A 16,774-nucleotide genomic window follows, 5' to 3' on the forward strand; every position below is an offset into this window, starting at 1 on the left:
AAGAAGACTGGTACTCAAGCATTTGGGAAAAGATGAAAAGTATCTGCAGAAGAGCATAGAGAGATGGAAAAGGTCCTGGTCCAGGGAGCCTGTATGTCATGTAAAGAATGCATGAGCATTGTTATGATCTAGGCATGCTGAGAAGCCAAGGAAAAGTCATAAGCATGGGAATGGCATTTCCAGACTTTGCAGTGTAGATAGATCACTGCCCGTGTGCAGAGAAATTTAGAGGAGCAAGACTTCTGCCAAGAATTATATTCACTCTTCCTTTTGCTTTGCTGACTTAGAACTAATAATCAATGAGCAAATTCAATCATCAAATGTTTTGAAAGGTTTTCAGCAGTAGAACAATGGTTCTCAACCGTAGTCATTCTGCCTGCCCCAGAGCATTTGGGAAATTTGTGGGGACATCTTTGGTTTTCCCAGATGATTGGCCTGTAGTAAACTGTCCTGGTATGTGCTACTCGGCCCAGCATAAAAGATGCTCCCTCATCTGACCTGACTTCTGTCTGTCCCTCCACACCAAATGTAAATCAATAATATTTTTATGCATAATAATCCTAAAAGGTTATATAAGAAGTTCTATATAAGCCTAATAATTTGTACAGGAAAAGTTAAATGGAATAAGTATATTCTCATAAAATCACTGAATAATTCAGTTTATGCATCCTGTCTATTCCAGGTATTGTATGATTTAGTTGAAAACAGTATTGGTACAGTAGAAGAATTACCTCAAAAGCCACAAAATAACTTAAAGATATATAGTCATGGGGGCGCCTGGGTGGCTTAGTCGGTTAAGCGTCCGACTTTCGCTTGGGTCATGATCTCGCGGTTCGTGGGTTCGAGCCCCGCGTCGGGCTCTGTGCTGGCTGCCAGCTCAGAGCCTGGAGCTTCTTTCGGTCTGTGACTCCCTCTCTCTCTGACCCTCCCCTGCTCACGCTGTCTCTCTCTCCTAGAAATAAATAAAACATAAAAAAAAAAAAATAAAAAAAAAAAAAGATATATAGCCATGAAGGTGTAAAACTTCTTCTTAAAAATAATTGTCATTAAGTTAGCAGAGAAATATGAATCATAAGGCTCTCATTGAATTTTATTAACAAAGTTTGCTTCCCAAAGATTTTGTATTATAGCCTTAACATTTTGGAGAATAGTCATAAAAATCTGTTGTGACAGTTGTATAATAATATATTTATTTGGAGGTGGTTTGTTGCTTTCTTAATCTTGCTCTTCCACTCTCCAGCAAGGTCTGCCACCCAACTTCCATGAAGGAAATACTGTGATTTTTTTTTTCCAGTTTGGCTTCAATTCTCTGTTGCCAATATGCTCTCCAGTACTGGAGAATGAATGGTTGCCTCAGCATATGATGGAGCTTTGAGAGAGGAGAAATGTGCTTTGTGATAGTTCAACCCTATCTTGTCCTAAAAGAGAACTATTTTGACACTACTCTCCTCTAAAAGGAACAAGCATTTGTGAAAATGCCATGCTCATTTGTGAGCATGTAACACTTATTAATTTTCTCCCCTAAAACAACTATCATGTATCTTAGCATGTTACCCTTATTTTAATAAAGGTTGTTTCCTTCTCTCCCATATAAGCGTAGTCTCTTATATATCTTAACTCTAGTTCCTAATCTAGTATCCATCTAGAACTCTAATCTCACTATCAGAATAGCTTCTGATCATGTTTCTCTCACACCCAACCTTATTCATTAAAAGTAGAGCCAAACACGAAGGAAACAATCAGTAAAACTAAAAGGCAACCAACAGAATGGGAGAAGATATTTGCAAGTGACACATCAGGTAAAGGGTTAGTATCCAAAATCTATAAAGAACTTACCAAACTCAATACCCTAAAAGCAAATAATCCAGTGACGAAACGGGCAAAAGACATGAATAGACACTTCTCCAAAGAAGACATCCAGATGGCTAACAGACACATGAAAAAATGCTCAACAACACTCCTCATCAGGGAAATACAAATCAAAACTACAAAGAGATAACACCTCACGCCAGTCAGAATGGCTAACGTTAACAACTCAGGCAACGACAGATGTTGGCAAGGATGCGGAGAAAAAGGAACCCTTTTGCATTGCAAGTGGCAGTGCAAACTGGCGCAGCCACTGTGGAGAACAAGATGGAGTTTCCTCAAAAAAATTAAAAATAGAACTACACTATGATCCAGCAATTGCACTACTAAGTATTTATCCAAAGGATACGCTTGTTGGGATGAGCACTGGGTGTTACATGTAGGGGATGAACCACTGGATTCTGCTGAAATCATTATTGCACTATATGCTAACTAACTTGGATGTAAATTTTTAAAAGAATTTTTTTTAAGTTTGTAATTTAAAAAAAAGAGCCCAACGTCTGACTCATTCATAAAGATGTCTCCTATCTGAGCATTATTTATATAATTTTACATGTATCACTTTATTATAAATTTCTTTTATTTCTCCCTTATAATATAATTAGGGCAGTATGTTCTATTGATTTTTTCTTTGAAATGATGTGTGGAAGTAGGCTATATTTTTATGAATTTTATCTAAATATAATAGATGGGGCATTATAAATATTTAGTATTAAAGGGAGAACTGAGTCCCATAGGGTTTAGCAGGGCTAGGGCTAAAATGCTGAACAAGACAAGCCTGTTTCTTTCCTCATGGCAACTCTCCCAAATGTTTTATGAAACCCAGAAGTCACTGAAAGAGAAAACTGATTATTGTATAGCATGGTAAGAAAGGTAGTATAAAAGCTGTATTCATCTGGGTCCCTGACCAGCTAGAAAGAGAAAGACAGGGGCACCTGAATGGCTCAGTTGGTTAAGCGTCCGACTTTGGTTCAGATCATGATCGCACAGTTTGTGAGTTCAAGGCCTGCATCAGGCTCTGTGCTGACAGCTTGGAGCCTGGAGCCTGCTTCGGATTCTGTGTCTCCTTCTCTCTCTGCCCCTCCCCTACTTGTGCTGTCTCTCTCTGTCTCTCAAAAATAAATAAATAAAAGTAAAAAAATTGTTTTAAAAGAGAAAAGATAATAGTAAGCCAGCCCATTAAGAAAATGAAGATAGCAACAGCCCTCCTTAGCTAGGACTCTTATAGCTGAAATCTTGCTACTATGAACTCCGGAAGACCACTAACATTTAAGATTACCCCTATAAATACTGGCCTCATACATAAGTTATTGGTTCTATATTGCAAACTTCTCAGTCCAGTGGAATTCTGAACTAGGCTCTCTTCAGCAAAGGTTCATTTTCCCGTCAACCGTCAACCATTCAGTCAAGGAACAGTTCATCCTCCCGGCACTCAGCACCAGAACCGAAGCCACATGGAGGTGATGGTAAAATTAACCATGGAAAAGTCACAACTAGCCAAAATTCTCAATTCTCTGTTTCCCATGTAGGCTCACAACAGAGTACTTTATGCCTACCTACCTAAACACAAAAACAGTTAGGCAGAAGGACTACCTAAGGACCAAGCCATCGACTGCAATGAAGTCCCCCTGTAACATATGATTTCTCTTCCTCTGCTTCACTATACCTGTTCCCATGTAGTCCTGGGGGCAAAAAAGAAAAGCAAATAAAATATTGTTAAGAAGCATGGGATGCTGTAGGAAATATTTGAAATTTTAAAACTTCAATATTTTAAAACTTTTAAAAAATGTATTTAAATTTTTAATAAATTTAAAAAATAGAAGCATTTTCAAATTTGTAATATTTTAAAATCAGGGAAAGAAATTAAGAAAATCCTGGGGCGCCCGGGTGGCTCAGTCAGTTAAGCGTCTGACTTCAGATCAGGTCATGATCTCATGGCTGGTGAGTTTGAGCCTTGTGTTGGGCTGTGTGCTGACAGCCCAGAGCCTGAAGCCTGGTTCTGATTCTGCGTCTCCCTCTCTCTTTGCCCGTCCCCGACTCATGCTCTGTATGGGTCTCTCTCAAAAATAAATAAACATTTAAAAAATTAATTAAAAGAAATATGCAGCCATCCTTTGTCTCTAGAGAAAGTGTTATATTTTCTTTTCTTACCCATATGTGAATGATAAAAATGAAGCTCAAAGTGCCTAAACCCTTATTCAGTTCATGGTGCTTTCTGCTTCTATTGAATGCACTGAATAAAGGAGTATTTGCAAAAGAAATCAGCTGCTATGTTGTGAATGCTTTCTGTTTTAATTGCACTCCATAGTGCTGTAAACCCTTTAATTGTTTTGTCTCCCACTAGGCTATCTTAAACAAAAACAGAATTTTCTAATTAACTCACTGGAGACTTATAAGGATATAATGGAGATAACTTGCTCTGGTTTTTGCCATTGAAAAGTAATTAAACAGTAGTCCTTTAGTTTAGGGAGAAATCAGGACTTAAGTGATTGCTAAATTATATTTTTGGTGTTTTACTTGAGGAGTAGTTCAAAAATTAAATTGCTGGGGGGTAGTTCAGGAGTAGCTATAAAAAGTACCATTAGCAAAGCTCATATAAGTTCTGTTTTCTGAAGCCAGATATATAAAACTTGGGAGAAAGTTTGCCACTATTTAATGGAGGGAAACCATCTAACTATCTCTTATCCTCTACTCCACTTTTCCAATTTTTTAGGAAGACCACATTTTAATAGTTTCACTCTTTGGTTAGCAAAGCATAGAAGGACTATTCAATACTTTATAGAGTAATATATTACCTACAAAGTTTAGACATCAATTAAGTCCACTATCTGTATCTTACCATCATTTAAGTGTATCACTCAATTAGTAAGTGACTTAAAAAACACTTCTGTGAAGTTAAAATTCTATAATATGTTAAAACTACTTGGAAAAGTGTAAAATAATGTAGAAATGTAAATTTTTAATATTCATGTAAATTATGTAAAATATGGGATTCAAGCTATAATTTTACCAATTCCTTAATGGGGAAGTGAAGTGTGAGATCTTTCTTAAATTTGACTTTGTTCATAAGGAGCAATGGGGCGCTTGGGTGGCTCAGTTGGTTGAGTGTCTGACTCTTGATTTCTGCTTGGGTCATGATCTGATGAACCATGAGATTGAGCCCCACCTCAGGCTCTGCACTGTAGGCCTGCGTGGAATTAACTCTCTCTCTCCTTCTTTTCTCTCTCTCCGCCCCTCTGCTGTTTGAGCTTTCACTTTCTCTCTCAAAACAAATAAATAAACTTTAAAAAAAAAAAGAACCAATACATTTGACACTCTTGATTTGTGAAATGTTAGTTGAATTCAAGCTTCATAATGAAATTACTTCAGTAAAACTATTAGGATACAAGTGACATAATTACGTTCCTTAGTAAACAGAATCTCAGCCATGATAAGAAAAGCGTAAGTTTTATGACCTCTAAATTATTTTCGTGTCTTACTTGTATATCTCATACTTGTATGTATGAAAGTATTATAAACACCTTCATATTTTTAATCCTCAAACACCTTATCTATCAGATGATATTATTCTATTCCCATTATACAGGTAAATGACAAAAGGTCAGGGAGAGTAAATGTTTGCTCCCCGAGACTTAAAGCTTAGGCCTCATCAGGGGCACGTGGGTGGCTCAGTCAGTTGGTTGTCTGACTTCAGCTCAGGTCATGATTTCACAGCTCATGGGTTTGAGCCCCATGTCAGGCTCTGTGCTGACCTGCTTCACATTCTGTGTCTTTGTCTCTCTCTGCCCCTTTCCAACTCACGGTGTGTGTGTGTGTGTGTGTGTGTGTGTGTGTGTGTGTGTGTGTGTCAAAATAAGTAAACATTCAAAAAAATTTTTTGTTTACTTACTTTGGAAGGAGAGAGAGAGAGACAGAGCATGAGCAGGGGAGGAGCAGAGAGAAACAGAGACACAGAATCCAAAGTGGGCTCCAGGCTCTGAGCTGTCAGCACAGAGCCCAACAGGGCTTGAAGTCACAAACTGTGAGATCATGACCTGAGCCAAAGTCTGATGATTAACCGACTGAGCCACCCAGGCGCGCCCCCCCCAAAAATGTTTTAACTTGGGTCTTCTCTCCAAGCTCAATGTAGCTGCAACTTTAGGTGAAAATATTTTAGTAGAAGTAACTTAGGATAGCACAGGGTGGTTCTCAGTGTGTGATGCCTTACTCTGCAGCACAGGTATCACCTGGAAGTTTGTTAGAAATGCAGGTTCTCTGGCTCCTACCCAGACCTACAGAACCAGAAACTTTGAGGGTGGGGCCCAGCAGGCTGTATTTTAACAAGCCTTCCAATGGATTCTGATGAATCCTGAAGTCTGAGCAACACTGGCACAGATTTTTCTTTTTCTTTTTCTTTTCTTTTTTTTTTTTTTTTTGGCCCATTTTATTTTCTGGTCAATTAAACTGTCACATACAGTACAATCCCATTGTATTGTTAGCTTTGAGAAGGAGTCTCTCAAGTCATACAAAAAGGGCCAACCTTTATTGAACGCTTACCATGCACCAGGTAGTGTTCTCTGTACCTTCACTCATCGAATCATAACAATAAGCCCTAGGGTCAGGCATGATCGCTGGTCACTGAAATGTAGAGAAATTGGATGATTTCCCTGAGGCCACACTGCTAGGGGCAGGGAAGGAGTAGACAGATTCAAGAACCCATACTCTCACCCATACCTTAATCATACAATACAACGTACAACCTGAGAATTTGTACATTCAGAAAATACCCCTCAAGAGATTGCTGCAAGGTACAGCAAGAAGTATATCAAGTCTGGAGTTAGACATGCCTGGGGTTGGGTCCCCAATTAATCATCCAATGGAAAGAAACTTCCATTGTGGAGATCAAGGAACCATACAAATTGTTTCAGAGATCCAAATATAAGTTTGTGACCTAATAAGTAGAAGCATTTCTGTAAAATGGCTGCTTTCTTAAAGTAGTCTGACTTTGGCTTACATAGACCAGGAAATACGGGAAGAATATATGCAAAATTATTGTCTTAGCAAATACTTATCAATAGGATAGCAAAATATGAAGAATAGAATGGGAATTTTTTTCCATGTTATTTCCCTACTAACAATGATAGTTTTATTTCCTTGTTGCCCACTGCTTCCATTCTGTAGTCATGTTCTGAAAAGAACTATTGAACCCAGGCAGGCAAGCAAAAGCTCAATGCTTCACAAAAAAAATTTAATTTATATTAAAATATGGCCACTCACAAGAAAGAAGATCTTTAATAGCCTCCTGCTGTATCCATATTTCCATTTTGTCTAAGTTATATAGTCCTCAAAGTGGTCCTTTAAAAACAAAACAAAAAAATAAATTTTAAATAAATTTTTATAAATAAATAAATAAATAAATAAAACAAGTGTTGGTGAAGGTATGGAGAAAAAGGAACCATCATGTCCGGTTGGTGGGAATGTCAACAGTACAGCCACCGTGGAAAACAGTACGGAAGTTCCTCAGAAAATTAAAAATAGAACTACCATATGATCCAATAATTCCACTGTGAATATTTACCCAAAGATAACAAAGACAGTAATTCAAAAAGATATATGCACCTCTGTGTTTATTGCAGCATGAGTTGCGATAGCCAAATTAGAGAAGCAACCTAAGCGGTCATCAATAGATGAGTAGATGAGGCTTGCACACATCCACGTGTGTGTGTGAATATTATGCAGCTGTGAAAAGGATGAGATCTGCCATTTGAAACCATATGGACAGACTTAGAGAGTATTATCTAAGTGAAATAAATAAGACTAAGAAAGACAAATACCATATGATTCTACTCATAAATGGAATCTAAAAAAAGTGAATAAACAAACAACAACAACAACAAAACAGAATCAGACCTATAAATACAGAGGACAAACTGCTAGTTGCCAGAGGGGAGAAGGGTGGGGACGTGAGCCCAACTAGTGAAAGGAAGTGGGAGATAAGGTCTTCCAATTATGGGGTGAATAAGTCACAGGAATAAAAGGCACAGCATAAGGCACAATACAGTCAGTGATCTTGTGATAACAATGTACGGGAACAGATGGTTGCTACACTTGTGGCGAACATAGAATAATGTATAAACGTCAAATCAGTAAGTTGTACACTTGAAACTAATGCTGCATTGGCATCAACTATACTCAAATTTTAAAAAAAGAAAAAAAACCATAAATAAGATCATGTCATTTCCCTATAAACCCTTCAACAAGACTTTCTTATCACACTTAAAATAAAGCCTCATTGTGGCCTGCAAATCCTCCATGAGACAGCCTCAGTCTCTCTCAACCTCTTGCTCTCACTTGCTCCTCCTCACAAGTGATCTTGTGCTGCTCCTTGAACAAATCAAGCAAGCTCTGGCCTCAGGGCCTTTGCACTTACTCCTCCCTCTTCTCAGAAAGTCTTCCCAGATATTCACCGGATTTGTTCCATGACTCCATTCTGGTCTCCACTCAAGTATCAACTCCTAAGAAAGATCTTCCCCGACCACCTTTAAAATAAAAATCTCACCCCTTGTATCCATCTATTCCAAATCCATGTTTTGTTTTTTATTGACAGTACCTGTCATTTGCCTGTTATATACTCACCCATTAATTTTTACTTATCTTTCACTCCACATAGTAACTCAGGCTCCCCAAGGGCCAAGGCTTCTCTGATGCTCTGCTGTTTCCCTGACACTTAGAACAGTGCCTGGCAGTGCCATGGCCAGTATTCTTAATTATTGTTAACTTCCTTTAATATGTTTCTTCATTTGTTTTCACGTGCAGTATGCTGCAGAATAATCACCTAAGACAGGTACCGGCGGGAGCTCTGCAGAATCTGCGAAGCCTTCAGTCCCTGTAAGTACAGTTGAAATTGCAAATGTTCCCGGGATCAATACGGGAAGGAGAACTGAAATGTCCAAATGATCACTTTCATCAATTCCTTGGTTGAGGACCATAGCTAAATGAGTTATGAATGAATGAGACTTTTCATTAGAGCAACAACCCTCTGAATCCTCATTAAACAATATGAGGTAGGAGGGACCAGTGCCAGAGTTTGGAGTTTCAGATCAGACACTCAATCATAGCATCTGCAGTGAAAGGCCTCTTAGATATGCTGGTATCACAGGACAGAACATCCAGGATTTGTCCCTCATTCCCCTGTAATATTTTAGTTCCTGAGTTCAAATCAGAAATAATGCTTTCTCCTCTTATCTAGAAAAATCTAGGTAAGATTAACATCTTCAGTTTATTCCTTTTGTAGATGATCTGAGCTGACTTATAATGAAACTTTTGCTGAATCAAGGGAAGGAAAAATAAGACAAAAACGGAGAGGGAATAAGAGACCCTTAAATACAGAGAACAAACTGAGGTTGCTGGAGGGGAGGTGGGGGGTGGGCTAAATGGGTGATAGGCATTAAGGAAGGCACTTGTTGGGATGAGCACTGGGTGTTATATGTAAATGATGAATCACTGGGTTCTACCCCCTGAAACCAAGACTACACTATCTGTTAACTAACTTGAATTTGAATAAATTTTTAAAAAGACTTAATCTTTAAAGTTCTGTATGTACATCAGGGGTCCTCAAATCAATGAGCTAAGATCTAATAGTATATCTTTTTTTATTAATTTTTTATTAATTTTTTATTTTTTTACATCCAAGTTAGTTGGCATATAGTGCAATACTGAGTTTGAGACTAGATTCCTTAATGGCCCTTTTAGCCCATTTAGCCCATTGCCCCTCCCACAACTCCTCCAGGAACCCTCTGTTTTGTTCTCCATATTTAAGAGTCTCTTATGCTTTTGTCCCCCTCCCTGTTTTTATATTATTTTTGCTTCTCTTCCCATATGTTCATCTGTTTTGTGTCTTAAAGTCTTCCTATGAGTGAAGTCATATGAAATTTGTCTTTCTCTGACTGACTAATCTCACTTAGTATGATACCCTCTAGTTCCCTCCACGTAGTTGCAAATGGTAAGATTACTGAGTAATACTCCATTGTGTGTGTATATATATATATCACATCTTCTTTATTCACTCATCTATCAATGGATGATCTAATGGTATATCTTAAAGCCTCACTGCACAGCTTCCCCATCACCTCACAGAGACATACAAATGTACTCACAAACAATCTCACTGATACACTCACTCGTACCTCAGATTCACACACCACACACAGACACCTACCTACACATGAACATACACAGCACTGGTGTTATTGTTCCTTACTCTGAGTATACAAGTTTTCTATCAGGAGTTTCCACTCTTCTTTGATTTAATAAATAAATAAAAATTAGTATTTCTCACAAAAGGAACTTTCTTACCAGCTAGATGTTTTAGAGCTTGGGTTGTAAGCAAGTGAACTTTACAGTGACTATTTGGCAAGACTGTCCCAGGAGTAGGTGGTCAGTAAATCTTCATCTCATCAGAATATGCAAGTGCTTGCAATACATCACATGATTTCCAATATATGCATGCATAATATATGCTTTTATCTTATGCTAGAAGTCCATCTCTGTCAAACAAAATACTGGTTTCTTTTTTTTTTTATTTATTTTTTTTACAAATAGTTTATTGTCAAATTAGTTTCCACATAACACTCAGTGCTCATCCCCACAAGTGCCCTCCTCCATGCCCATCCCCCCTCCCCCCCACATCAATCAGTCCTCAGTTTTTGTCAGCATTCAAGAGTCTCTCATGGTTTGCCTCTCTCCCTTTCCCCCACCATTTCCACCCTTCTTCTCCCCCTTGATCCTAAGTAAAATTCATCCTAATCCTCCTATACGTGCAAACATATAATATTTGTCCTTCTCTGCCTGACTTATTTCGCTCAGCATAACACCCTCAAGGTCCATCCATGTTGCTACACATGGCCAACATAATACTGGTTTCTGGTGTAGAATGATGCGGGCAATAGATGCATTTAAAAAGGACATAAATATTGCAGGCTCTAGTTGAAAAGTGTCTTAAAGAATCCATGGGTTAATAATTACATAGTCTGCTTAATGCCTTTTATTGAGGTGATACAAGAGGAGGAGAAACATGAGATTGAAGATGATACTTTCTTCCTTTGATCTTTTTTGTTTTGTTTTGTTCTTTTAATCAAAGCAAATCTCTGCTTGAGACCATTTTAAGCTTTGTAGTCCGGTCAAAGTGACTTCCTAGGTTTTCAGGAGCCTATAGATAAACAAGCCCACAAGGGCCCCTTTGTGGCACTGGATAGGTCTGTCGCATTTTCAGGCGCTCCTTAATGACGTCACAGTATCACTCCTTTGTTGCCAGAGGCTTTTCCTGGAGGAAAGAAGCCGATGGGCAGAACACTCTCAAGTCCGGCTGTCTGTGTAAGGGCACGGGGTCTAGTGGCCGCATTGAAAAACGAGATAATAGCAGTGGCCAATAGGAACTTTAAACAGCTGTGAGGCAGGCAACAGATAGAAGGATAAGAGTTTGTAACCGAAAGCCACTATCAGCTGAAAGAAGATCACAAACAGAACACACAGCAAAGTGAACCCTTTTGAGAAAGAGAAAACCATGAATCTTTTGTTCCCTCGAACAGGGAGGTGCCTCCCTGATAAAGGTGTTCAGATTTGGTTTCTTACCGTCTAGAGATTCACTGTTTACCAGGTGTCTCTTGCCTTATGGTTTCTGATTCACAAACACAACTGTGCTTGAAACCTTATAAGTATGCGTCCCCTGTGAAAAAGCCAAGGGTTAACTTTCTCTTATGTTTATCACATCTAGATAGATACTCGCCCCCGGTGCATGCTGAATTCTATCGGCCGACTGTGTAATGTTTGTCCTGTGGTCCCTTTGCCCAGAGTGCGGACAGGCCCATGTGAGGCGCTGAGTGTTGGCAGGGTATGCTACCATGCCACATATTCTCATGGTTTTTTTTGTGCTGCTTTGATACAAGGATTAAGATTGGACAAACGTATTATACACATAGACTTAAACCACCAACCGCACAGCACCGCATTGTACCAGCTGAAGGAGCCCCCTGCGGGTTTGGAGGGTTTGGGCCACAGTGAGCCCTTTTAAAGTTTGACGGTCATCCCAGATTCGAGATGTTTAATGGTACTTCTCCTGCTTCCTTTATTCAGTTCCAAAAATGAAAACATCAGGTTTTGTTTTGTTTTTTAAACAAAACTTGTGCACGCAAGTGAGGGAGGGGCAGAGAGAGAGGCAGCCGGAGAATCCGAAGCGGGCTGTGTGCTGACGGCAGAGAGCCTGACGCGGGGCTCAAACCCACAAACTCTGAGATGATGACCCGAGCCAGGGTTAGAAGTTTAACTGAGCCACCCAGGTGCCCCAAAAGCATCAGTTTTAAGGCTAGTAGTCATTCTAACATGCATTCCTTCTTTGTCTCCATTCATTTCCCGTGCCTTCATGCCACTTCTGTTATCAGTACAGTAACAAAGAGGAGGAGCCCTGCCTCGTCCATGCTGCCCACATCTGGGAGGCCTCCACGCCGACACTCGGCTTTCCTTGCACTACAGTCAACCCTCAGCCTATCACTTGGCCCTTTTTCTAATGGTTCCTCTTTTTTCCCTCTCTGGAATTCACTCTGTTTCTCTTCACTTTGTTATTTTCCCTGTCTTATACATTTGCTCTCTAAGCAATGCTCCGCCCTCCATGGGAGTTGTGAGCCCGCCACCCCCCTACATGGCTGGCCTTGTCATTTCCAAAGAGGGTTTCTCAACCCTGGTTGCAAAAAAGAATCATCTAGAGAGGCTCAAAGCCCGAGGCAGCACTCTCCGAGTGTTTTCTCCCTGGTCCCATTACAACGTTGGTAAGTGCTTCTTAACTAAAGGTTGTGAAAACTCGTGTTGGGCAGCATTCCTTCAAATGTTCTGCAAATATTCTCCTGAACTATTTTCAGACCTGAAATAATAACATAATCCATACTTTTTCATTCCCGTGTGAACTAATAATGTACTTGGAATATGAAATAAAAGTCCGGGATTGCACTGTTTGTGTCTAATTGAAACAGCTCCTACCTGTTTATTAATTCTACTGACAGTCTGGGGCAGATAAAGACAGGAGGCCACATGCTGTGTGGAGAGCACACCTTGCCACCCGAATGTGTTCATCATGGCACCAGCGCCTCCCAGATACACAGGACAGGACGCTGGGCCTCATCTCTGACTTAGTTTATCAAAAACTTCATTTTAACAAAATCCTCCAGGGGTCTGTATAGCCAACCCATTTGAGAAATTAAGATTTTTATTGTGCTCTGACACTAACAAGTGGTCTACAGACCAAAAGTGGCTGATAAGTACTGAAATCAGATCTGTTATACTTTGCCCCACCATACAGATTTGGCTTCATTGGATATAGTTTAAGAAACTTGATGCATTAAAATTGGTAACACTGCTGTGAGGAAGAAACAAATTGTACTCAGGTTTCAAGAGATGCAATTTTCATTTATTTTTACATATACAAAAGATATTCTTTGTTGTTGATATGGCTTTGTTCATAATGAAAACACATAGGTACGTTTGTGTTCTTTTAATTCTCTCCTGATGCTTACAAATTGCTTGCCTAGAGAATAAGAGGTCAAGCCCTGCACCAGAGCCCAGTAGCCCACAGCCTGCCCGTGTACAATATGTATGTTTGCTTCTGACGTGGTAATGACTGCCCAGACACCAGTTGGATTTTTTGTAATGTAATCAAATGTAACTTAATTTCCTTTCTGGTTTTTTGGAAGGGGATAGGAAATGTAATCAGAATTCACAATGAGTTGTATTTCACCAAGAAACTTTTGGCATTATAGACATTTGAGCACTAGGTTCAGATTACAGCGATTTGATGGAAACTCAAAACTTAACCCTCCCCTGCCCTCATACCTTTGTATTTGTAGCTAAGAAATCAATCTATGAAAAAAAAATCATTGCTTCATTTGTGGATAGTCATTAATGATGTTCCATCGTCTCACTGTCATTAGTGAAGTTCAAGATGATCAAAGAGAATGACATATTCATGTTTGTCCAGTTAACCAGAGTACTATTTAATACACGTTGGTTTTCATTTCAAGGGCCCTCTAGAGAAACTAATTGGGTTGTTAGATAGAAAATAAAAGAATTAGATGTATCTTTGGTCAGTGTTTCTAGTCTCCAATTGGCTGGTGTTCATCTTCAGAGTGTCAGACATCGTTTTAAAACCTAAAAAGAACATATAAATCTTGCCTGGAACGTGATCAGCCCGTGCATCTGTGGTAGCAGCTTCAGGGATACAGAGTACTCTACCCCTGAGCCCTGTGAAATGTTAATAACGTCACCCAGACTCTTCGTGGTAGAGTTTTGCTGATAATAGTCCTCATAGAGAATAAGCAAGAGGCAGGGCTCACAGTGCTGGGTGGAAAGTAAGGCAAGCCCAGAACCAGCCTCAGTTTTCTCCCATGAATATCCAGGAGCCTATTGGGTTTCAGACCCTGGATAAAGAATGGGAAGGAAGTAACAAAAGACAAGGAGGTGGAAGCAGACAAAAAGAAAGTAGAGTGAGGTAACCCAGAGAATAAGATTAAAAGATCAAAGAGGTTAAAAAAAACACACACACAGTGGTTTTAGTATTAGTGACATTATTTCTTCCACTAAAATAGTCTCCAGAAAGAGAAATTACAAGCTTACACAATAAAAATGCATGTTCAATAAATAAAAATTCAGTTTAGTTTGTTTTTTTCACCAAAGTGCCAGTGTAATCAGGTACGTCATAGGATGGAGGTGGACTTGGGTGTTCTAGGCCAAGGGTAATGTCTATTGCACCGATAGGAGTTCATGTCATAGAACCATGTGCAAACCAGCACCCAATGCATTGTTATGAGAAGTTTTCCTTGTCTCCTTCCCCCTATTAAACAACGGGGGAAAACTATTTTCAAAGGTAAAGCCCTCTCTACCCAATGTTTATAGCAAGAGAGAACTCAAATTGGAGCACCGTCCTCAGAATCATGTATGAAAAAAATGTGAATACTTAATGCAAGACCCCATGCAGGAACCATTCTTACATCAGGCTATCTACCAGCGCTCTGATTAAATCGTACATATGACCATCATATCAGATAGATAAATAACTAAAAGGGAACATAGATGTTATAAATGAGTAGAATAATACCACTTTTCTCAGCCTTGTGATGTGAAATGAAAGTTGTCTTTGGAAATTAGGTTAAACTCTTTGGAGAAGCTAAAGGGATGGCACCAATGGAAGGAACATTGTTTGTAAAAAGGCACATAAAGAGGAGCACCTGGATGGCTCAGTCGGTTAAGCATCTGACTCTTGATTTCAGCTCAAGTCATGGTCCCACGGTTTGTGAGTTCAAGCCCTGAGCTGGGCTCTATGCTGATGGTGCGGAGCCTCCTTGGGATTCTCTCTCTCTTCCTTCCTCCCTGCCCTTCTCCCCCTCGAAATAAATAAATAAACTTAAAAAAAGAAAGAAAGAAAGAAAGGTGCATAAAGGCACAATAAAACCTGGGAGCACTGCCAGGACAAAATCAGAAACACCCAGGGTGTTTAAACCCCCATGGTTATCAAAGCAGCAGCTGCTGCTGTTTATGAAACACTTTTACCGGCATCATTTCACTTGTCCTCAAAAGATGAGTAGGAGCCTCAGGAGGTAGGAGCTGAGATTAGTGAAGAGGAAGCAAAAGCTTCCTTAAGGTGTTAAATGACCTTCTCAAGGTCAAATGGCTTGTAATGGAGTCAGTCTAAGGTGAGTCTGGGATAAGAACTCTATAGTCTTCCTAGCTCCAAAATCTGCCGGACTTACCACCACGCTATCTTGCCTCCCTCCAAAATCCACTGCAGAGAATAGGCACACAGCAGGATGCCCTGATGTGAGGGAAATAAGCTGGATAGAATCACATCTTTCATCTAGACCTATGTTGTGAAGGTTTACAAAAAGAAAATAGTAATGCTGCAGGACAGAAACAAATAATTTAAAGAGAAGAGAACAATATTATTACATGTGGGCCAGTCTGCCTTTTTCAGTGTTTCCCTCTGCATTTGGTTTTCTGTTCCCTCATTACCTGTGATGTAAAATTTGCCCCCACTTTTCTGATAAGGAAACTATAAGTGAGAAAAGACTATCTTGTCCCTATTGCAAAGGTGAAAGTTGATCAGACAATGATAGGAGGGAAGAACATTCCAGACAGAGGGAACTACTTGTGCACTGCCTTGGGGTGGGGGTTGGGGGGGTGCTGGAGGAGGAGCTAGTACCTCAAGGAGCAGAAACAAGCTCCTTATGGCTGACACAGGAAGAGTGAAGTGCAAGAAGTACAAGAAGAGCTTAGGGAGACAGGTGGGGTCAGACTCCTTGAAAACCCTTTGGGACATGCCAAGGACTTTAGCCTTTATTATGAAGGCAGTGGGAATCCACTGGAGGATTTTAGGCAGGGAAGGGCATGGTCTGATCTGTGTTCCTGAAATAGTCTAGGAGAGAAAGGAGAACTTTGTCAGGATGGGGGCAGTGGAGATGGCAAAAGGGAAATGGATTTAGGAACCATTTAGATGAAATTACCGGTGTTTGGCAATGAACTGGTGATGAAGAAGTAAGAGATGTCAAAGATGATCCTTAAATTTCTGGTTTATGACCATGTGCTTAAGGAAGCATATCACTGAAAACAAGAAACACTGGCAGAAAGCTACATTTGGGGACAATAGCGGTGGATGATAATGAGTTTGGTCTTGAACATGTGTGTTTGTGGAGGAACAACTGAGTGGAAATGTCACATAGACAGCTTGAAATCCAGATCTGGATCTCAAAGTGAAATTTAGGTTAGGTCCTCCTACCATGCATTTACCTTCACCTAACACCTTCTTGTAACGACTTGGTTATCTGACTACACTTTAGGAAACATGCTGCATAAAGGTTGGATCAACACACTTAGAAAACATGTTCCATGTCTG

At 39.7% G+C, this 16,774-nt stretch overlaps 1 protein-coding gene across 3 annotated transcripts in view; it reads left to right on the forward strand.

Annotated features, from left to right (window-relative positions):
• Positions 1 to 16,774, forward strand: part of LGR5 (leucine rich repeat containing G protein-coupled receptor 5) — a 130,123-nt gene that overhangs the window by 77,155 nt on the left and 36,194 nt on the right. For all 3 annotated transcript variants that reach the window (XM_039221429.1, XM_039221430.1, XM_039221431.1), the window contains exon 4: positions 8,662 to 8,733. In XM_039221429.1, the coding sequence (XP_039077360.1) occupies positions 8,662 to 8,733 (72 nt within the window). The remainder of the gene's footprint in view (positions 1 to 8,661; positions 8,734 to 16,774) is intronic.

The sequence above is a fragment of the Hyaena hyaena genome, unplaced genomic scaffold (genome assembly GCF_003009895.1).
Source record: "Hyaena hyaena isolate Hyena2069 unplaced genomic scaffold, ASM300989v1 scaffold_990, whole genome shotgun sequence".
NCBI classification, from domain to species: Eukaryota; Metazoa; Chordata; class Mammalia; order Carnivora; family Hyaenidae; genus Hyaena; species Hyaena hyaena.